Genomic DNA, 25063 nt, shown 5'->3' on the forward strand with positions numbered 1-25063 from the left:
TGTACTATAAGGTCATAAAATGAATAATTCCAAATATCATATATACCTATGTCTCTGTTTTTTTGTCAGTGCGGCTTTGACATCACTAGCCATAAGACGCGTACTAATTCAGCGTAAGCAGGAACACTCAATAAAATTGAATAAAAAAAATCAATGACATTTGAAGAAGGCAGATTCGCCAGCGTGTGTGTCAGCTTTTATCCATCCAGATGAGAGAATTTCCATTACAATTGTCTCAAAACACCGCTCTCATCTACAGCTATTCCCAGTTTCAGATAAAAAGTAACAGCGTCAGATCCCTGGGGGGCGGTAGTATGTATTGTGATTGTGACTGAGAGAATAAAAGTGAAAAACAAAATGGTAACTTTTACAAGTACTATACATTTACATTGGCTGTTACAGACGTAAATCAAATGTATGTTTATTGTATAATATTAACAATAAGAGTAACTCATTACAAAAAACGGTAAATATACGAGGCAGTCATTAATGAATCGGGAGACTCCTGATTATAAGTCAGCAATTCCCACTGCTGCTTTATGGAAGCTATTGTATCGTCCTTGAACCTTTTGTGAAAGTGTTTATTTGATCTTTGCACTTCAGGCTTTTCAGCGTTTCAGTTTAAACTATGTAATTATTTGGTTAAGTTAAATGCAGTTTTTTTGTTTAAAGACTACGTGCACTTTAGTTTGTATTGTTTAAAGTATTTCTTTTTATTGTGATGGTCACACTAATATAAAAACATCTGATTATTTTCAAATTCATATGTTTTACTGGTTGTTATTTTAATTTGATTATTATTAATTTTAATCGTGTTAATGCAGAGATTTCAGGGCGACATTCACAGGTTGACAGTCGTGAGCAGATGAGGTAAGACATGCACTGGAGCCCAGAACAGGATGTGCAACCACAGGTCACAGGCATCAAAATAGTCAGGCATGAAACAATCGTGACTAATCAAAAAATAAATTGAACGATTAGTCGACTACCAAAATAATCATTAGTTGCTGCCCTAATATATATATATGTATAAATATATGTGTGTATATATATATATATCTGTGTGTATATACTGTGTATGTATATATATGTATATATATATATATATATATATAGAGAGAGAGAGAATATATATATATATATAAATACCTTGCATTCCAACAAGACAGACTTATACAACACAAACAAATTAAATATGATCTTTCTCAAAAATATACTGTACATCACATCTTTCACACACATATCACAACACACCTACATGCATGCCCCCCAATTAAAGAAAGCTATGAATAAATACACCATAAAAGCACTCACATATTCCTTCAGAGATACTGTATACAGTACATTGGTATCAAGCAGATCCACAGCAGCACAAAAGAAAAACATGAACACTACTCACAAAGCACAAACACCACCCACCAAAAGCAGCCATAGAACGACTCATTCTTGCACGTGCTGAGAAAGGAAGGCCTCTCATAGATATAATTTATTTACAGAACATGAGGAGTGATAATGTTAGAAAATTCTTCCATACAAAACAGCATGTATTAACACTACACAAAGCAACAGTTCATGTAGTAATAATAATAATAATAATAATAATAATAAAACATTTTATTTATATAGCACCTTTCCCATGCAGAAGCCCACAAACAAACTACACAGCATTTAATCTTCATATAACAGGCAGCATCCAGAAAATTCTGCATGGCAGACATCCTCATGAACTTGATCAGCTTTATGTGGAAAGATTGCTGGTATTACAACATAAACTAGAAGACATATACAAACCATATGATAAGTACTGGAAAATGCCACACACCATTTATATTGGGGCAGAATTTTACTAACAGGCAAGACTATTTACCATAACAGACCAGACATAATCCTGGTTGACAAATAAAACAAAACTACATACTGTACAGTATATTATTGACTTTGCCTTATCAAGCACACACAACTTACAAATACACAAGTAAAATATATAAGGACACCAAACTGACAGAAGAAATATGCTGCTTGTGGAGAATGGACAAGGTGGTCACTATGCCCATTGTTGTATCCATCAGTGTTTTGTTGTTATCCCACATACACAACACAAAACTTCAGACATTATGTATAAACCAATACACACATCAAAAACTGCAGAAAGCAACTGTTGTAAATAATTGTCACATAGTGAGGATACTATTTAACACATATACCTGTATAATCCCCTAAAACATACAGTATAGACATATATATTTGCACACAACATAAAACTGCCCAATGTCTTGGCCTTGGCCTGAAATAGGTGGTACCAAATAAGAATAATGATGATTATGATGATAACAAAATATAACAATAAATAATCAAGTACATGTTTACTCTCCTTCCAGAGTAAAGATTTTAGAAAACTGTTCTTTTTATGCACTGTAGCTCCCCCTGAAGTAACAAAGAGTATGGAAACTGACTGCAGCCCCCCACTCCACCACCATCACCAAACTCTTTTATGCATCTTCATAACATTGCAAAGCTCTCTGTGAATACAGGGAGTCTGGCTCCCTCTCAAAGGATTCTTACATTTTTCATCACTTTTGACTTTTATTACTATAAACAGAATATCTAATAGCTGCTGGTGGGACACCATTTAAATCTTTCCAAAGGTGAAGATCACTCACAACTAATTGATGCCTGGAGTGCCTCTGGCTGCTTTGCCCTACTTCTTTGATTAGCTATATGCGTGGCGTAGGCATGGTCATGGATCTCTCTAGCAGTGCCATCACTCCATTTTGGTAATGCATATTGTGATTATTTGGGGCATACTGTAATTATCTCTAGTTGTTTCTCAATTGCTCTGGTATTTTGTATAATTTTTACCTTTTAAGTTATTTTTATTTATTATTTGTGTTATGTTACTTTGTTGGTGATTTAATTGTGTTACAATTTTCCTGTTGCTGCAGTATTTTTTGCGTATCTGTCATTGAAAGACATACTAAACACTGTCTTATTTAAGAAAGAAAGCAAACGTGACTATCATTCACTAGATTTTTTTAACAAGATAAATGGAAGACTATTCCCAAAAAATAGCTAAGTATAGAACATGCAGATATTTTGATTGTAGTTAAGTTGTTAAATTTTAGTGGATTCATGCTGTCTTATCAATTGCAAATTAATTCAAACGTGAAAAGGCTATATTGAGGGGCAGTGAACGTTTTAACAATAATGACAAGAGCAGGATCAAACTGTGATGCAGTGGGATCAACCATCCTGGGTTCAAATCTTACACCACATCGGTGTCCATAGGTAGTTTGCACATTCTCCCTCTGTAAATATGGGGTTTCTGTTGTGTCATTTTTCCTGCCACCTATTTACATACTGATAGCTCCTCCCTGTACAGTCTGTTGGCCCTCCAAGCCAGGTGCTTCCTTCCCCCTGTACAAAGGGCCGGCCTTACAAATTAAGGCATTCCACTAGAAACAGGAATGGGATAAGGTACAAACGTACAGGGACACACACATATTCCAGACGACCGTTACAAAGTGATATGACAATAAAGTGACTCGACTATGTTAATATAAACTAGCGGGCTTTGCCCCCTGCTCCCTTCGCTTGCCAACCCCTGGGCCTGTACTTCGCGCTAGCCTCTTTGCGGTTCTGACACTCGCATATGGGGATGCAGATGTACAATTTAAACAGATTGTTATTTTCATGGGAATTGTTACATACTGTATGCATAATAGAACTAAATATTTTACATTACAGTGAGTAATTAACCATATTAAAAATCGTATGATGCAATAATTTGAAAGTAAATTATGTTTCATGTTGCGTTAGAGTTATTTGTTGCGTAATATGGTTTTGTTCTGTTTGGCTGTAAAATTAACACGCAAATATTTTTTAAACTTAGTTTTTACTGAAGATTTGCAGTAAAAGTGTATTTTTTGTATTAAATTTTTGTCAATATCACATTGAATTTTGATTCTGTGTTTGGACTTTCATAGTGACAACGCAATGTATAACTGCCTGTGATTGAATTTTGTTTCATTTTCTCTATTGAATAAAATGACTTTTTCAAATGCTAGGCTCTGAGCTTTGTTAATTGTCTTTGCAAAAGCTATTCTAATGGGAAACTGTTAACGTTTTAATAAGAAAGGCATGTCAAGATCTCCTTTGTTGTCTAATGTTATTCGCGGAAGATTTACTACATTACCTTTCTTGGATACATCCTTCTTTCTACAGTAATTCGTGCGAAGGAAGACCGGACGGTGTTAATGGTTGTAGATATTTTTCTGGATATTGTAAGTTTATGTTTTCATCTTCCACACGATCACCACTTACTGTTTCAGCATAGTCTATTGATACGCATTTAAGAAATTTGCCGTGTACCTGATCGACATTTTGTGCATAAATTCTTTTGACTTCATCATTTCTCGGTGCTAGGATTTCCATAAAATTTGGACATAATACGTCTTCTTTAATTGTGAACTTAAAGTGAGGAAAACATTAAAATTTATAAGAGCTGAGAGAGCAGGAACTGTGTCTGTCAAAAGCATTCAGTCAAATGAGAGGTGAAAGTACCGTGTTCGTGTTTGAATATAGTTGACAGGCGGGCGTGACTTTAAAAAATCTCATGGCCAAAGTCTCATTTCACGAGACTTGAAAAAAGTCTTGTCTCTTCCCAGAGACATTTATGTATATAAATCTACATAGTAAGTCAAACAGAAACAAATCTCAATAATTAACTTAAACAAATTATGGCAATAACATGTGAAGTAACTACACAGTGCTGACTATGAAAACTCCAGAAAGACATTTGCCGAGTGTTGCTTAATGAGTTGAGAGACAGAACAGGAAAAAGCCTGGAGAGAGAGAGAGAATAAAATCAGGTTCCAGACAAATGTAAGTCACTCAGACATATAGCAACACACCAGTCCTTTTTGGTCATCCCACCTTCATTTCTGCAGTTATATATGGAGTCATGGCCATGTCTTGAGCCCCCATGCCTATTAGGGTTTTGGTTAGTTTTTATTTTTTATGTTGTTTTGCATAGTTTTCTGAAATCAAACATTTGTACTAGGGGTTTTTGAGGGCTCTGGATTATGATTTTAATGTTTATTTTTGTGTAAAAAGTTACCTATTTTTTTGTCCATTTTGTATAATTGCCGCTATGCTTTGCTTCATCATTGCCACTTCATACATTGCTAGTGTGTGTCCTCAGAGGATGCAATGCGGTAAAAGGTCATCTAGGAAGTGACTTTCTTATCCAAGTTGTAAATACAAAACCCTTTTTCGTACTGCTCTTTCTAAGCATTTTCAGTGTTTTTTTTCCCTGATTCTGATCTATTTGCCCATGCATCAGCTTATTGCTTAATTTCCTACTAGCAGCCTATGACCCATACATGTGGTAATCCCTTACTCTTGTTTTACACTGGTTTCTGTTAATTGTATATTCCCCCAGTCATTTATGAAATGTAGTCAGTCTGTTGACATAACAATGTCCTTAGTCAGTTCTTTTCAAGTATAAATAAATTTTATTTTATACAGACCCCTAGTTTGAGCAGTCCTTTTTGTTTTATTTAGTCTATGGTCCCCTGGGGACGGCCTACTTAACATGCTTACTTTGAAGCCCTTCATTGTTAGGCTATATATTTAAAGCGGAACTTGACCAACATATTGTGTCCAATTGTAGTGTCTGCCTTGTCTTGTCTATAATTTTGTTTTTTTCTCATACCTTTGTTTTTTTTTCTGACACTGTACTTAGCCAAGTCCTGCTTGCTCCTGTACACACATTTGATTATCCATCTCTTTATGTTTCATCCAACTGTTGCCTCTCTTCCATTTTGGTCATCTTAATAAAGTGAAGAAAGGAACAATTAGCATAAGGTTGGCACTTAATGTTGGCTTACAATCATTTTAGTCAGGTTTTTGTTCTGTGTTTTCCAGGTGTGATACGCTGTTTCCTTTATAGTATACTTTAATTTTTTATTTTCTATTTGCTGTTTTTGAGAGACACATGAGTGTCTCCAACAGTCCAGTGGCAGTTGTTTGTCTGTGTGTAGTTTGCATGGTCTACCTATGGCTATGTGGATTTGCTGGCCCCATCTGTGCATGGCTGTGTACCTGAGTGGGCCCTGTCATGGACAAACACCCTCTTCTAGGCTGGATCCAGTCTTGCACTTGATGGTGCTGGGATAGGCCCCAGCTGTCCTTTCACCGAATTGGATTCCCTATGCTTGAGAATGTTATAGTGTGTTGTGTTGTTTGCTCTTTTAATCTTTTTACTTGTGTAATCAGAAGCCTCTTCCTATATGTTATACAGTAACTGACCAGCATATTTCAGTTTTAGACCAACAAACCATAAGAAAATTGTAAATGTAGCTACAGTGTACCTATTGCAGGATTCATCATCCTGCTTATCATCAAACTATGATGAAGTGGCTGAGTTATGGTTTGGCCCTAAAGCCCCACAATTTAATTTTTTTTAAATTGTACTCTTCGCATGGGCTGGTCTTAGATTAAGCCACCATCCAACAAACAGACTCAGTCACCAAATTGACTTTAACTTGTTTTTTGGTTGAAAATATTCTTGTTTTAACAATGATCTCCTTCTTTGTCTCTTACACAGTGCATCTAGTCGACATCTGGAATATTATAGAAGCTTTCCGTGAAAATGGTTTGAACACGATGGACCCCAACACCGAGTTCAGCATCGCTCGCCTAGAAGCAATACTGTCCACCATTTTCTACCAGCTTAACAAACGCATGCCAACCACCTACCAGATCAATGTTGAGCAGTCCATCAGCTTATTACTTAACTTCCTACTAGCAGCCTATGACCCGTACGTGTGCTAATCCTTTCTCTTGTTTTATGCTGGTTGTGCAAACCTAAAATACTCTGCATATGTAGAACAATTTTAGATCAGATGGGAAGGGGATCTTAAGACTATGATTGTTTTTGTTTTGTGGGTTTTTGAAAGTCCTGCACTTAACAGTTGCTATGGAGCAGACATGACACCCAGTGGCCACCACTGAAATGTTATCTTAGGTGTTTGCATGTTGTTCTCAACATGCTCTCATTTTATTACAGAGGGTAATATATGCTCTGCTAATGTATGCTCTGCTCTGCATTTTTTATCCTTTTGTAAATGTGTTTGTTTAAAAGAAAACCAGCTTAGCTAAGGAAATGTAAAATAAGAAATAATATTCATGTATAGCTGGACCACATATCAGTGAAGAGTGCATCTTAAAAGAGCATCTGCTGTGACCTTAGACCCTCTGTAAAGTGACAAGAATACCACATAGCTCATTGTTCAGTGTTTCATTTAACTGTTTCCTGTTTGGTGTACAACTAACCATAAACATATAATTTTAAACCAGAAATAATGAATTTCTTCTATATTTACCCAGAGTCCCCATTTAAAAAAATGTTGTGTAAAATTAATATTACACACAAGTGCTCATAGCTCTATGTCTCATGAGTAATGATGACAGAATGACAGTAATGAAATTTTAGATAACTCGTTGAAAAATACATTAAAGTGGTCTTTTAGCAGATGATTGGGAAAATGAGCCTCCAATGAGTCATGTTAACATCAGGCAAGTGCGGAGGCTTTGTGCAGAAACAAAAAGATGCGCTGCCTGAGCTGCAGGCAAATGATGTACGTTATACAGTATTAAACAGTGAGGCCACCACTAAGTCAATTTTTCGGTTTATATATATGGGTGTGTGTGTGTATGTGTGTGTATATCTATCTATATATATATATATATATACAGGGGTGGGCCATTTATATGGATACACCTTAATAAAATGGGAATGGTTGGTGATATTAACTTCCTGTTTGTGGCACTAGTGGGAGAATAGGGTTGCATTGACAATCCAACACAATGGGCAGCACATTGAACACATTTTATAAGTGGTCAGAAACTTGTAAATAACTCATGAAAGAATAAAGTTACGTTAAAACCAAGCACACCATTGTTTTTCTTGTGAAATTCCCAATAAGTTTGATGTGTCACATGACCCTCTTCCTATTGAAAAAACAAAAGTTGGATCCAAAATGGCCGACTTCAAAATGGCCACCATGGTCACCATCCATCTTGAAAAGTTTTCCCCCTCACATATACTAATGTGCCAGGAAGTTAATATCACCAACCATTCCCATTTTATTAAGGTGTATCCATATAAATGACCCACCCTGTATATATATCTATATACACACACACCAAACTCTGAGGTTGTGGTTTCAAATCCTGTTACTAACATTTTATGACCATGAGCATGTCCTTCACTTACCTGTGGTACAATTGAAATGTAACCAGTTGTATCTTCCATAGGGAGTGTGGAGGCCATGGCAGTGGTCCATCACGAACTATCCATCGACCTGGAAAGGTGTGGTCGAGATAAAAATAATCCATTAGTGTTAAAATATATATATTAAAATATTCATTGCTTCAGTGAAACTAGGGAAAGGTTTCTGTTCTTCTGTTTCTGCTTCAATTTCTTCAATATCTTCAGCTTTCTCCCAGTTTTGTTTCTTTTGTCTCAGTAGAAATGAGAATATACACACATACAAACAAAAAGCAGGGCACAAGTAGTGACATATGCCAGTATGGCTTTATAATGAAAGGACAATGAGAAATGTCCTCCCAGAGATATTATTTCCCTCTGTGCAGAGTGTGGAAGCTACCACTGCCAATTTGTGTACCCTCAGGGCAGTATGGGAACTGAGGTCCCAATGTGTGGCCTTGTTGGTTTACTTGAGTACAGCCAGGGGAATCTATCTACCAAAAGGACACTCCTGTGTCTTAGGAAGGGTTCTTCTGACAGAGAAATTAAGAAAGAACACAATGTAGGAAGATAAGAATTGTTTTAAAAGCCTTTACAAAAGGTATTTCAGTAAAATAAAAGAATTTAATTGAACCCGGGATAGTGTCTTGGTAGTGGTGTCAAAAGTTTGGGGCTTTGAGATACCCCGTAGTGATCACAATATGTATGCTGCATAGGGTGTAAGGCAGTGTAGTATATTGGTTAAAGCCCTTGGACTTCAGACCCTGATATTGTGGGTTCAGATACCACTACTGACCATGAACAAGTTACTTGACCTGCCTGTGCTCAAATTGCAAAACCAAAAAAACAGAAATGTAACCAATTGCATCATAAACGTTGAAAATCGCCTTCGATAAAGGCATCAGCCAATTAAGTAAGTGTACATACACATGCACAGTATATGTGAGTATACACAGTATTTAGTGTAAATATAGCTGAAGATACAGATAGATGTATTTACCCTATTACTTCCAATTTAAGATGCCTTCAAATTTAAGACCCATATCCCTTTCAAATCAGGTTTTGAGGGGAAAAAATTACTGTTGAATACAAAAATTCCAAGTACAGTAAATATACCATTTTATACATCGAATCGGTTTCACTTGACAAGCCCATGTTCGCTCTGAATTGCTTTCACCTTGATAAAGTCTGTTTTTTATTTGATGCATCCACACCGGTTGCAAAACCATGCAACAAAAATATGACATTAGATATGGAGACACGTCCCCTCGTATGACCCAGGTGCCTCTCCATATTTTAATTTCAAGGAGAGGCTTGTGGCAGAAGTGACCCTATGTAAGCACCTGCATGATTCTTTTCTATGAGACCACAAAGATACTTAAATAATGACAAATTCATGGGAGGCAATTGCAAAGAGCACAGTACAAAACAAAGCAGTATGTAAAAAGACACACACACACTCCACCTTCTCCTTATTTCGCCCCTTAAAGCCAATAATAACAGACACAACTCTTTTTCCATCAGCAGAATCTCATCAAACAAAGCTACCTTTCTGAGAACAATTATTTAAACAATCCACTTCCTCTGCTGTGAAATTGTTAGGTATGCAACATTAACCAATCACTGCCACCTGCTGACTAGGAGAATATCGATGCGTTGATAGCCGTCACAAGTTTTGGTCACTGACAGCACATACTCTTTTGTGTTGTGGTCTGTGCACAAGCTTAAAGCGGAAATTATAAATAGATCTTAAACCTGCATGTGTCGAATCACTTTCCCTTTCACAACCATGCTTCTGCACAAAATTACACATGACAATGAAATCTTGTAAATTTAAGAAGAACCCCACTTTTAACTATCGAAAAGTGTGCATCTTAAGTTGGAAGCAATACATTAATTTAGATAGATAGGTAGTTACTTTATTAATCCCAAGAGGAAATTCACATACTCCAGCAGCAGCATACTGAGAAAAAAAACAATATTAAATTAAAGAGTGATAAAAATGCAGGTATAACAGACAATAACCTTGTATAATGTTAACGTTTACCCCAAGGGTGGAATTGAAGAGTCGCATAGTTTGGGGGAGGAACGATCTCCTCAGTCTGTCAGTGGAACAGGATGGTGACAGCAGTCTTTTGCTGAAGCTGCTCCTCTGTCTGGAGATGATACTGTTCAGTGGATGCAGTGGATTTTCCATGATTGACAGGAGTCTGCTTAGCGTCCAGCTCCGTGCCTACAATAGAGCCTGCCTTCCTCACCAGTTTGTCCAGGCTGGAGGCTTTCCTCTTCTTTATGCTGCCTTCCCAGAACACCACCGTGTAGAAGAGGGCACTCGCCTCAACCGTCTGATAGAACATCTGCAGCATCTTATTGCAGATGTTGAAAGACGCCAGCCTTCTAAGGAAGTATAGTCGGCTCTGTCCTTTCTTGCACAGAGCATCAGTATTGGCAGTCCAGTCCAATTTATCATCCAGCTGCACTCCCAGATATTTATAGGTCTGCACCCTCTGCACACAGTCACCTCCAATGATCACGGGGTCCATTTATATTGTGAATTAACATATCAGATCACCTTGTATAAATAATAGTATATTGACAGTGAGACAATTGTGTACTATGTCATCAAAATCCAAACGTATACTGAAATATTGGAGTTTTTTAGTTGGGCTGCAAAATTAAAGAACAGCCGGAAAACAGGAGTGAAGATGGAAAACTTTTAAATGAAAAATTGTTCAGATCTTTCCATGTTAATGTGAACTAATCCTCCGTCAGAAACTCCTTGGTCTAAGGAAATCTTTTGGATGAAATGGATTGACTGCCCTGCTATTGTCTCACGTTTTTCCTTCTTATTGGACACCACCACCCAATTCTATCTTTGTGTGATGTCATCAGAACAAGGTCTTCTAGGACCTCCAGTATATTTACAGGGCTTGCCACCCATGGTAATGCCATTCCTTCTACATTGGAATTTTGATTTCCACCACTGCTGAAGTTGCGGATGGTCCTGTCTATCTTTTGCAGGGCCTTACTGTGCCCTTTCTTTGTCACTTGTGCCAGTTTTCTTCCTGGAGACCAATACCACACAATACAAAAGCAAAAACTGTTGTATATACAATGACATACGTAAAAGCCCATCTTAGAAATTTAATATTGAAGTGTTTTCTAACATGAATAGAATGTTAGTTTCACATAGCTACATGGATGATGGAAGATTCTCTTGTATCCCCTATAAGTTAACATGTTAATGAAATATTCTTTATACTCTGCTGTATTGCTGGAGTGAGAACAGAATGATCTCAGTTTGACAGACAAGACAAAAACATGAATAGTTAGCTAGATCAGACTGTTGGCCTATAAATGGATAGACATAGAGGTATATAGTTTTCTGACTATATGTTAAAGCGTATGTGATAACATATAGAAGCTACACAGGAATTTTTTCTTTTTTTGTGTACATTAGCAGATTCTTTCTTTTTAGTGTGAACCATTTTGCTTTGAGTTTCACTAAAACTTCTAAAACAAAGGCACTTGAACTGTGGAATTTTATGTATACATGTCATATTTTAGAATGCTTCGAAGAAAGTTTCTGCATTAGAAATTAGAGAAAAATGAACAGGATAGGACATCCAAGATGCACAAAAATGAAAAAAGAATGAACAACAAAAACATGGCTTACCACTCTTTTGTTCATTTGCTTTTGTTTTTCTTTCTTTTCCAGGGAAGGTCTTGGAAAAATCTCAGTCTTTGTTGTCAAAATGGCCTTAGCTACAATATGTGGTGGAAAAATTTTAGATAAATTAAGATGTAAGTATTATTTCTTATTTTGTCCTATTTTATTTATATATATATATATATTTATTCATGGCATTCGTAGTCTGAATCACAATCTGATTGTATGGGTGGTTACCTACCAGGTAACGCTTGTGGTTGGTCTGCAAGTCGGCAAACATGCGTACTCTTTGCATTATTTGACAGTAAAACTATTCAACCATACTATGACCTGCTTCTGCTTCTCGCAACTGAAAGGTAGGTAACCACCCATACAATCATATTGTGATTTAGACTACGAATGCCATGAATGTAATTACCCTGATCTACATGCTGTCAAATAAATGAACCACACGCTGTGGCGCAACGTAAAGACGCTTCGCCTCTGACACTGACGTCCGAGGTTCGATTTCCCGAGAGGGGGTGCAGTGAGTGTGTACGCCTGATGAGCCTAGAATTAGGGCGAAACACGTATTGCATACTCTGCATTATTTGACAGTAAAACTATTCAACCATATATATATATGGTATATATAAGCTATATATATATATATATATATATAAACTGCTCAAAAAAATTAAAGGAACACTTTGAAAACACATCAGATCTCAATGGGAAAAAGAAATCCTCCTGGATATCTATACTGATATAGACTGGGTAATGTGTTAGGACGAAAGGATGCCACATCGTTTGATGGAAATGAAAATGATCAACCTACAGAGCCCTGAATTCAAAGACGCCCCAAAAATCAGAGTGAAAAAATTGTGGCAGGCTAGTCCATTTTGCCAAAATTTAATTGCAGCAACTCAAAATTGTACGCAGCACTTTGTATGGCCCCTGTGTTCTTGTATACATGCCTGACAACATCGGTGCATGCTTCTAATGAGATGATAGATGGTGTTGTGGGGGATCTCCTCCCAGATCTGGACCAGGGCATCACTGAGCTCCTGGACAGTCTGAGGTGCAACATGGTGGCATTGGATGGACCAAAACATAATGTCCCAGAGGTGTTCAATTGGATTTAGGTCAGGAAAGTGTGGTGCACCAGGAGCCACTGTACCAGCATAGGGTCTGACAATGGGTCCAAGGATTTCATCCTGATACCTAATGGCAGCCAAGGTGCCTTTGTCAAGCCTGTAGCGGTCTGTGTGACCCTCCATGGATATGCCTTCCCAGACAATCATTAACCCACCACTAAACTGCTCATGCTGAATGATGTTACAGGCAGCATAATGTTCTCCATGGCTTCTCCAGAACCTTTCACTTCTGTCACGTGCTCAGGGTGAACCTGCTCTCATCTGTAAAAAGCACAGGGCACCAGTGGTGCATCTGCCAATTCTGGTATTCTATGGCGAATGCCAATCGAGCTGCATGCTGCTGGGCAGTGAGCTCAGGGCCCATTAGAGGACATGGGGCCCTTGGGTCACCCTCATGAAGTCTTTCTGGTTGTTTGGTCAGAGACATTCACACCAGTGGCCTGCTGGAGGTCATTTTGTAGGGCTCTGGCAGTGCTCATCCTGTTCCTCCTTGCCCAAAGGAGCAGATACTGGTCCTGCTGATGCATTATGGACCTTCTATGGCCCTCTCCAGCTCTCCTAGAGTAACTGCTTGTCTCCTAGAATCTCCTCCATGCCCTTGAGACTGTGCAGGGAGACACAGCAAACCTTCTTGCAATGACACGTATTGATGTGCCATCCTGGAGAAGTTGGACTACCTGTGCAACCTCTGTAGGGTCCAGGTATCACCTCGTGCTACCAGTAGTGACACTGACTGTAGCCAAATGCAAAACTAGTGAAGAAACAGTCAGAAAAGATGAGGAGGGAAAAATGTCAGTGGCCTCCACCTGTTAAACCATTCCTGTTTTGGGGTCATCTCATTGTTGCCCTCTAGTGCATCTGTTGTTAATTTCATTAACACCACAGCAGCTGAAACTGATTAACAACCCCCTCTGCTACTTAACTGACCAGATTAATATCCCATAAGTTTCATTGACTTTATGCTATACTCTGATTAAAAAGTGTTCCTTTAATTCTTTTGAGCAGTATATATATTGACTAATGGTTAAATGTGTATGATGATCAGAAACATTTTGTGTGACAAACATGCAAAAGAATAAGAAATCAGGAAGGGGGCAAATAGTTTTTCACACCACTGTATATATATATATATATATATATATATATATATATATATATACACACACACAGTGGGTACAGAAAGTATTCAGACCCCCTTCAATTTTTCACTCTTTGTTATATTGCAGCCATTTGCTAAAATCATTTAAATTAATTTTTTTCCTCATTAATGTACACACAGCACACCATATTGACAGACAAAAAAAATAATTTTTGAAATTGTTGCAGATTTATTAAAAAAGAAAAAATGAAATATCACATGGTCCTAAGTATTCAGACCCTTTGCTCAGTATTTAGTAGAAGCACCCTTTTGAGCTAATACAGCCATGAGTCTTCTTGGGAAAGATGCAACAAGTTTTTCACACCTGGATTTGGGGATCCTCTGCCATTCCTCCTTGCAGATCCTCGCCAGTTCTGTCAGGTTGGATGGTAAACGTTGGTGGACAGCCATTTTTAGGTCTCTCCAGAGATGCTCAATTGGGTTTAAGTCAGGGCTCTGGCTGGGCCATTCAAGAACAGTCACAGAGTTGTTGTGAAGCCACTCCTTCGTTATTTTAGCTATGTGCTTAGGGTCATTGTCTTGTTGGAAGGTAAACCTTCGGCCCAGTCTGAGGTCCTTAGCACTCTGGAGAAGGTTTTTGTCCAGGATATCCCTGTACTTGGCCGCATTCATCTTTCACTCGATTGCAACCTGTCGTCCTGTCCCTGAAGCTGAACAACACCCCCACAAGATGATGCTGCAACCGCCATGCTTCACTGTGGGGACTGTATTGGACAAGTGATGAGCAGTGCCTGGTTGTCTCCACACATTCCGCTTAGAATTAAGGCCAAAAAGTTCTATCTTGGTCTCATCAGACCAGAGAATTTTATTTCTCACCATCTCAAAGTCCTTCAGGTGTCTTTTAACAAACTCCATGCAGGCTGTCGTGTCTTGCCTCTCCTCAGTGTGTGGAGACAACCACACTAAACTAAGTTAGTATTTTCTTTAATCCCCCCAAAGATGAGCAGAGAAATTCATTTTTCATGTGGATTCTGCTGACTACACTCAGATATTTGCAGTTTTATGTCTCCTACTTTTCTCAATTCAGACAAATGTTTTAAATTGTAAACATTGTGAATATCTTTGCTGTTTGATATTTTGTAATATTCAATTTTTATTCAGCCTTACTTATGATAGCCTCTTAAAAAGAAACACATGTGACATTTTATTAATGCTTCACATTAAAGTAATTAATCAAACTATTAACATTTTGATCTCAGTAGGCAGTTAAAATGCCCTTGGGCTGCTGGTGAACTTCATGGTCTAATAGATTGGCTTATTATGGTTGTGCAGGATAAACATTGTTCTGTTTGACAATAAATAATATGGTGCAGCCATTTTCAGAAAGTATTTTTGCCATTGCAGGATTTTAGGGCAAAAGTCCATGAAGTGAGCCGGCTCTGCAAGAGGCAGCATGGCATGCTTTTGTGCTTGCCCACACTCATTTATAACAGGACAGTATGGTCCCGTAGCCTTCATGTGTCATTCATTGTTCTTCATAACGTGCAGACTGTCATATATATTCCCTTAAGATGACTAAGAAAGCTTTTAACAATGGAATGCTGCTGTCACTCATAGCTAATCAATTTCAGGCCTTGCTGCCTGTTAATTCTGCAGTATTGTACATTATTTTCTTTTTTTTATTTCCAGATATTTTTTCACAGATTTCTGATTCCGGTGGCATCATGATATATTCAAAATTTGACCTGTTTTTGAGGGAAGTACTACGACTGCCGACCACTGTTTTCGAAGGCCCTTCCTTTGGCTACACTGAACAGGCTTCTAGATCGTGCTTCACACAGCAGGTACAACTCGATGTCTGTTGCCCCAGGTCTTCTTTATTTAATTTTTTTTTTTTATTTATATTATTATTTACACTTCATGCCTTCAATTTCAAGAGTCACCACTCTTTTTGTGATTTTCACATTATTAATATTTTTGTTGTTTATTCTTCTATATTTATTCGGCCTACATAACAAAAATGTGGTTTTCAGCATTGCTTTTCTCCAACTCTCAACAGAAGAAAATTACCCTCAATACATTCTTGGATACCCTGATGTCAGACCCCCCTCCTCAGTGTTTGGTGTGGTTACCATTGATGCATCGGTTAGCAAATGTAGAGAATGGTAAGTAATCTGCTGGTCTTCATTTTATTACCTATAAGATGGGAATAATATTCATTTGTTGAAAGACGTAAATGTCTTTTTTTTTTATTTTTCTTATAGGGGCAAAAAGCTGTCATTTTTGTTTGCAGTAATTATTGGGGGCAGCATAACAATACCATAAATTGGTCATGATTCCTTGTCAAGCCAATGTTTTTTAAATGTTTTTCCTTTTGTTTATATTTTTAGTTTGTATATATGTTGTTTATCTTTAGATATAGTTCTTTGTTGACTTGTTTACTTCTGATCGTTACTATTTTGTAATACAGTAGCTTTCTCACATCTGTGGTTTCCACAGAGACCAGCCCCGAGGATAAATTAATTACATCATCAGCATGATGGTTTAAACATCAGCATAATGGAACTATAACTATTTGAGTTTGACGGATTACAAATAAAACTTAGCATGTTTTTTTTCTTAAAAATACATTGTAAAGATCCCTTAGTTTATGATTTTTGCATGTGTCTTTACTATATCTTTTTCCCTTGTTCAGTATTTGTAATAGTTTTTTGGTTACAATTCCTCTTCTCATAGTCATCCTATTTATTTTAGATGCATTTCTGTGTTTACCTTAACAACCTTGGCCAAGCAGATAGTTCTTCTGAACACTACCAGCAGAGTAGTTTCTCTCAGAAAGACCCCAACCTACTTCACAGATCCAACCCTTCACACTGTACTCCTACACTACACTGTGGTAACTGTCAGTGACTGGCCCTGAACCTTCAACACATGGATTACAATGGCTATCAGATGCAGCTTCTTATCCGTCTGAGCAACAGGAGGTCCCTTGTCCTAGGCTGAGCAGAAATACTTCTTCTGAACACTTTGAGCAGAACATTTCCTGGTGACATCAGTTGAGCTCTCTCTTGGAATGGTCTGTGTATAGACCCCAGTCAGTGATGTCACTAGGGTTACAGTGCAGTAAACAAATCAAATTAAGACCTCCACAGGCCCCTGGATGACTAGATAATCAGAGAATCTTAACCGAAAGTTACTTAAACAATGCAGCGTGCAGACAAATGCTCATGTAATGCTAAGTGGAAATTCCCAATAATAATAACACATGGAGACTCAATAATTGCATTGATCAGGGACTACGAGGGTTATACCCCTTGGTGATTTTAGCCCACGAAAACTCAACTGTATCTTTGAGCATTTCCACTTGGCAATTTCAGCCTATGGACACCATGGATCATTTCATCAAGAAGGCCTAGATGCAAAACACTGCACACTAATTTTACAGACAGTCATTTGGTTGACAACCCTTTTGATGGCATCATCCCGTGTAGCATGGAACCTCCGCTTCACCCCCAGTTACACTACTGATCCCAATGCCATCAGGCAGTGATGGGGACACTCTGCTATAAAATGGTGCCATTCTTTTTGGATAAGATACAAAATGAAAGTCTTGACTCTTTGTGGTCATTAAAGATCCATGGGCATCCTTCAAACAGTAGGATGCTCAGGCAGGGTGTGTGCCTGAAGAGTAGCGCGTATCCAGCTGTCTTAACTAAGTTACCCACCAGGGCCTTATCCATTCTATCCCCCTAATCATCCCGTGTCTAAACGGCTATCTGTCTATCACACTTTCACCACCTAATGGCCAACTCAGCAAGAATACACCTCAAAGCATACTCGGAGTTACAGTAGCTGTAAAACTGCATTTGTTCTTTTTATTATTTGTTTAACTGTGTAACAATGTGGAATCTAGGGTGGCATGATGTTAACATGAGCACAATTCTCAACTCACAGCCCTTGGAGCCTGCTCCAGTGCCATCTGTATGGAATGTGTATATTCTCTTTATGTTTGCATGGACAGTATTGTCAACATGGGATACAGTCACCCAAAGACATTCTGTCTAGTAAAATGAGTAAACATTGCCCACATGGAGTGAATGTGAACATGTCCATTAATGAAACTTCTGCTTCCTTAGACCTTGCACTTTAACTGTAAGTTCAAGAAATCAACAGGATGAGCCAGCATGTAGTTTTTTGCAAATAGTTAGAAACTGTGCAGTATAAACAGGAGAAGAATCTTGCAGTAAAACTTGCTTTAGCATGCAAAACCTACTGTTAGGACAACAGTTAAATAGACACAGTCTAATCAAGAAGATGTAGTGGAAGTTGGAAATTGAAGCTTGCCAGTTGACCCATCCATCATAAGAAGCTAGAGTAGTTTTGCAGAAAATAGATAAATAACATCCTAATGCTCAAGTGTGGTAGTAATTCTAAAACTAATTTCTAATAAAAGTTTGAGAGTTGTTGAGTAAATCAGCTATTCTCTTTTTTATATTGACTAATGATAAAGAAAAACAATGAAATTCATTCATGTCTAATCCACATATTATCTATATTACTAAATGAAGGTTGTATATATGCATGGATGCCAGAGGCCAGCAGCACCGAAAGCACACGCGCACAGCGCCTCAGCGCCCCAGAGTCAAACCCAGCGGCTTCCCAGAGTCAGTAGGTGGCGCCCAAAACAACACAACACAACCTGTAAACTAAACTTCAGGTCACAATACAACCGCAGGTCGCAATATAACCGCCGCCCGAACGCAAACGCGCATACCACCGCATATACAACCTTCATTTAGTAATGTTTGTATATATGCACGGATGGCAGAGACCAAAAGCAAGCCATGCACAATACAACCACATCCCGAACGCAAACGCCACCGCATATACAACCTTTGTTTAGTTATGTAGATCTCCAAGCCGAGATCAGAGGCCAGAAGCAAGCCGTGCACAATACAACCGCCGCCCAAACACGAACGCGCACACCACCGCATATACAACCTATTGACGTTGACCAGATAAATAACCAAGTGATTGGATTGCTTCCTGGAGAAAGCCACGTCTTTCTAAGTACTGACAGTGTTGATTCTGAACACAAAACTGAGCGTCTTAATTTCCCATTAGAATATTTAAACACAATTAGCCCGGCTGGATTACCACAACACAATCTTAACCTTAAAGTAGGGACAAAATTACCTTTTAAACTTAAACAATGCCAATTTCCCATTAAGGCTGCATTTGCCATGACAATCAACAAATCTGAAAGACAAACCATGGACAAAGTAGGGATTTACCTATCTGAGCCTGTATTTGAACATGGACAACTTTATGTTGTCTTTTCAAGAGTCCGGCGTTCGTGTGACATTGAAGTGAATGTTTTAACTACTCCATACCAAGGAGAGCTAATTCAAGGACAGGAAACCATCTTTACCAAAAATGTTGTTTAGAAGGAAATTTTTGATTAACCATTTTGAATTTACCATTTTATGAATTTTTTGTTTCCAATTTACTTCATTTAACCCTTTGCACTCCGATATTTGTTTTATTTATAAGTGCAGCAACTCAAAGGCATTTTGGACTTAAATGATATAACAATTACATTTCAATTTTAGTTTTAATAAATTGGTTAATTTTAGTACAAATATATTTATTTAATTAAATGAAAACTTTCCCAGGACGCTCCTACCCTCCATCATTTTTTATCCCTCCAAAGATCGGAGGAAACAGAAAGTGATTGCCATTCTTGGATTTGCGATTCTTTAGAGAATCGGGGGTTTACTGGTTTATTATAAAGTAAAAATGATTAAATACATTTTGCAGTCAATGTACATTAATAAGAAATTGCAATGCCAAAGTTAAAAAAAAACAAAAAAAAAAACACACTAATGCCCATTGTCAAATCCTGCTTCCAAGTTGATCATACCTGCCTGTGAGGAGAGTTCAGGCATTTTGTTAAGGAGGTAAAGCCCAATTGGAAACAAAAAAGGGACGATATTGAGCTGCAGACTCTTATTGTCAAAATGCAACACACATTCAGTTTAATTTAAACAAAAATAAAATGTATGCCGTGTTTGTGTGCTCGCTCTCAACCCCCAACTTTTTTTTCCTTCTACCTGGAGACATCATCATAATTTTGTCACAGTAATTGCCACTCATGTGAAGGCTTTGTGTCTCTGTCTGTTGTCACTTGATTGATGAAATTAGTTGAGAACATATTGGTGTTATTCGTCAACATGGGTTTTTTCAATCCTTTGTCATTGTCAGCTATTGTATTACATTACTTACCTTTCTAAGACCATTTATAGTTGTTCCACCAGTTTTGATTATTGTTTCAAGCTTCTACAATACAGCCTTTAGCATTACCTTAAAAAGGCAAGGTAAAAGAATGCAGGCTCAATGTTCACTCTTTCTTTTTTGAACCAGTTTCTCTTAGAATAATGCAACTGCAGTAAATAAAGCTCATGCCCACATTCTCCTCATCAGTGCATGTGTGTTTCTTTGTTTTTTTGGGTACACCGGTTTTCCTCCAACATTGCAAAGACATGTGCGTTGAGGTTCTTGGTTTACTGTAAATATACCATGTTTGTGAGTGAGCACAGATGTGTGAACATAAGTACGCTCTGACATAGATTGGCACCCCCTTTAGGGTTGATTCAATGCATCCTTGGTTATCATAATTTTGTTCAATTCTTGGTTATCATAAAATTCTTTAGCAAACAAATAGATTGGTGCATCCATCCATACTTTTTGGTTGTTTTTGGGACTCCTTAGTATACTTTGTAAGCTTGAAGATAATAATTAACCTCCTCTCCTATCTTTCAGCACTGTCCAGTGAGTGCTGCTGAATTTATTTATTTCTTTTTTTGCTTTTGTTTGTCAGTTGAATCCAGCTTTCATATCTGGCCATCATCCTCCATTTTTAATGTGCAGTCTTGCTGCTGTTAGAGGTCAGAGAATCTGTCAATTTGAACCTCCTCTGCTGCCACCTTTTAAACTGAACCTTTCCGCTCTGTTGGCTCTTGTAGCATCATCTTCTGTGCCCACCAAGACACCGAAGTTAACTGCTTCTAAGTCCTTGAACAACTGAGACTATATATTATTAACACCCATGATTTTATTATTGTCTTTTCTTTATAATATCCTGTTTCTGTGTTGTTTAATAAATTGCATTTTTAAATCTGCAGCATTTAATACAACTTTTCTGTATATTCTTTCCCTCTTCTGTGATCATTTCTCTGAACTTTATCTTTCAATGCTTTTAAACTGAAAGGGAGGAAACTTCCAATGTCTTTAGCTTCTTTGATAAAAATCCTTTTTTCTTTCTGTGTAACGTTCTGTTAAATTATTCAAACTTTGTTTTTAATCTATTTTGTCCACTTGCTGAAATGGTATAATTTTAATGCGTAGTTGGCTGCTGCCTCACATATTCCATGTCCTATGTTTGAATCATGTGCCCTTATATCCATGTGGAGTTTTCACCTTCTCATCATATCTACATTGGTTTTCTTTTGGCCACTGTGGTTTTCCTCCCACATCTTCAAAAAATTTATTGATTGGTTTAAATGGTAATTTTGGAGGGAAATGAGTGCAAGCATGGCTGTTTGCATGAGTGTGTTATGCGATAGACTGGCACCCTGTCCAGGCCTCTTTCCTACCTAGTGCCCAGTTCTCTGGCCAGCTAAATCATTTTTTCATTATTTTTATTAATTTGAAGTAAAAGCAAATAAAAATCCGTACAATTAAATCAAACTTAACAGAACCAAAACCTCACCCAAAAGAAAGAAAGAGAGGAGAGCCAGCCAACAAAGCAAATCTTTGAAGCAGCAAGGCCAGCTACAGTCCTGAACTTAATTTAGAATAGTGTGAGATTGTTATGTTTAGCTATCATGTATAATCAAAATATTTAATAATAAGTTACAAATGTTGAAATATTTCAAGTATCCATCCACGGAGCCCACTTGTTTAATTTTAGTATTGAATGTTTATGACAGTTATTGCAAACAGATGAAGTCAGACAGTTCCTGTAATTTTTAAAATCCTTATTGTATTGTTAGCAATATTTACATTTTATACAAACTTCATTTGATTTTTTAGATAATCAGCAAAAGGATGAACCAATTAGAGCAGTAATTGAATGACTGCCCCTCTAATTGTGAATGTCTTCTTCTATTAAACTATTGTCAAGTGATACTGAAGTATTTCTACATGCTTAGTTTATGTTAGTAGGTAGCACCAATAAATATATCTATTATATAATAAAACTGTTAGCTGTGTCTGTCTGTCTGGTTCCTCTGAGCAACCTGACTGGTTAGTTTGGCTTTGGTAATGTGATCAGAAAAGAAAGCGAGAGTTTGGAGACCTACCAGGAGGAGTAAATATGTAAAAGGCATGCTGAGAGTCGATTTGAAAGACAGGATGTTTAAAAACAAACAGAAAGTGAACAGGATGCCTCAAAATGACTCTAAGAAACAGGCTTGATGGGAATGCACTTGAGAGAGGGTGTGCCAGGCAAGAGATGTTCAGACACTTAAGGACACCAAGGAAAAGTGCTGAAGGTACACATAGGACAAGATGTATCAGGTATTTTTGAATTTACTCTATTAGCCTGTCTTCAGGTAACGTGGTGGCTAGTAGTGAAATAATGTCAAAAAATGTATTTTTGCAACAGAAAATGAATAAGTACACGTGCAAATTTTAAATTGAATTACAATAAAAGCATGTCTACAAGACAGGCGAATATAAATTTTAAACTAAATCAAATTCACAGAAAACAATGCAAACTCAAAACATAAAATTTTTAATTGATTCACATTATCAAAATGGTTACAATTAAGCTTATAATGTTTATAATTTAACTTATAAGGGAAATCAGGGAAAGAGGGTGAGAGTTGCAGGAATACATATTCTTTGGGGGTGAGGGAGAATTACATTACTAATAAATATATTACTTATTAATTTATTCCATTTCTTATTTAGGCAATGAATAATGGGAATATAGTGTGTTTCCTGTGTTCATTGCCTAAAAGGCAGTGTCAGATTTGTATCTCAAAACTCTAAATGCATGTCACATTTAAAGACAGCAATTGTTAAAATCTTGCCACTCTCTTGATGTGTGCCTATTTCCAATATTACTGCCGAGTTTTCACACTGATTCCAAGATGGTCATTGCATCGCTTTTGTAGCATAAGGTGAAGGTGATATTGGTATCCATTCCAAAGTAAAGTGTGCTGGCAAAAACGGGAGTAAACTCAAAGCTTGTCCTCAAGTGTTTGTGAATAAGGTATTACCTTACACAAGCCTGTCAGATGCTCCCTATGCAATGCGTGTGAAAACAGGAACACTACTTGAAAGCAAACAAACATCATAGACCACTTGATCACAGTATGTCCACTTCAAAAATTCACATATATTTAATAAATTAATTCAGTTTACTTCAAGAATGGATGCTACAATTCTTTTACTCAATCCACACCCTCCCCATGAGGGGTGCCTATAGATTACTGGGTGGCCTGCTCATTAATTTTTGTGATAGGAGAAGCAGTAATTCCTTTGTCTATTTCAGGTTATTACCATTGTTTTGACTAGTATAGTTAAACCCCTCATGTTCCCCACTTACCAAGGAGCCATGTTGATTTCCTGGAAAAGAAAAAACAGTGGAAGTTTTTTTTAACTGTAATGATTTATGGATTGAAATGGGATGAATAAGATAGGTACAGTATAACTTACTAAATCAATGCCTGAGCTGTCTGTGTAAAATTTATGCTTCCTTAAAATAATTCTAAGCCAATGTTAGTACTGAAGTCTTCAGGCAATAACAAGTGGCCTTAAACTTGAGACAAGTTCGTCCCTAAGGGGGCTGATGACCCTTAGTGGGTGAAGGGTCATTATTCAACCATATCCTGCTGACTATACCTTGGTAGTTTTTGATTTGTAGTGAAAGAGAAAAGCCTGTTTACTCTTCAAATTAACTATGTTGAAAGAGGAGCAGTTTAAAATGTCCATGCATCCATCCATTTTTCTTACCAACTTACTACAAGATTTTGGGTTGCTTTAAATTGTACAGTAGATGTCACCAAAAGGAATTTGAAAACTGGAGGCCTAAGATTACATTACAGTATAATAAGACTGTCCATGAAATGCCAGCCTCTGTCCCAAATCAGTGGTTATAAGATTAATGGTGTTTGGATGGTAAAAAAGACCTTGTCTGGTCAAGAGATTGAGAAGGAGCATAGTTTAGAGAAAAGCATATACGTAGGGCAAACAGGAATGACCTCTGTGTGTGTTTTGTTTATGCTCCAGCAAAAGCCATTTGTTGCATTGTATTTTCAACATGCCTGCTTTAGTTAAAATCCTGACATTACTTTATTCAATATAAAGGAAGACTTGACTGTGTCTGTAGGTATGTGCTATATCAGGAATGCCATTTGTTTTCTGATTCACTTCTAATTTGTACCCCTTTCCAGTTTTTCACCCAGTTGAGTGCTCATATTGCCACAGCGAGAGCATGATGGGATTTCGGTATCGCTGCCAGCAGTGTCATAATTACCAGCTCTGTCAAGATTGTTTCTGGAGGGGACATGCTAGTGGTTCCCATAGCAACCAGCACCAAATGAAGGAATACACGTCATGGGTAAGAAACTGGGCAGTGGGGGAGTGTTGTGAGCATATTAACCTGGCTTGCACTAGATTGTTCTGCCTCATTAATTGCCATAATTAGAATCTATTGTTAAATACACTAATGCAGTTTTTTTAAGGTACCCTGTTATATATTCTGCACACTATCTTGGAAGAATTAATGTAAATAAAACCCTCTGGCAATTGTTACTTTTTGTTTCTAAGGATATTTGAAACTAACTGTAAGTATCTCTTATGGTACATCAGTATGG

General features: G+C 37.4%; 1 protein-coding gene across 20 annotated transcripts in view; it reads left to right on the forward strand.

The window, feature by feature from the left end:
- The window catches only part of dtna (dystrobrevin, alpha), a 480591-nt gene that overhangs the window by 337766 nt on the left and 117762 nt on the right, over nt 1-25063 (forward strand). For all 20 annotated transcript variants that reach the window (XM_039754468.1, XM_039754466.1, XM_039754464.1 and 17 more), the window contains 5 exons: nt 6608-6821; nt 11991-12076; nt 15867-16021; nt 16237-16342; nt 24641-24807. In XM_039754468.1, coding sequence (XP_039610402.1) covers nt 6608-6821; nt 11991-12076; nt 15867-16021; nt 16237-16342; nt 24641-24807 — 728 coding nt within the window. The remainder of the gene's footprint in view (nt 1-6607; nt 6822-11990; nt 12077-15866; nt 16022-16236; nt 16343-24640; nt 24808-25063) is intronic.

Source organism: Polypterus senegalus, chromosome 5 (genome assembly GCF_016835505.1).
Source record: "Polypterus senegalus isolate Bchr_013 chromosome 5, ASM1683550v1, whole genome shotgun sequence".
Taxonomy (NCBI): Eukaryota; Metazoa; Chordata; class Cladistia; order Polypteriformes; family Polypteridae; genus Polypterus; species Polypterus senegalus.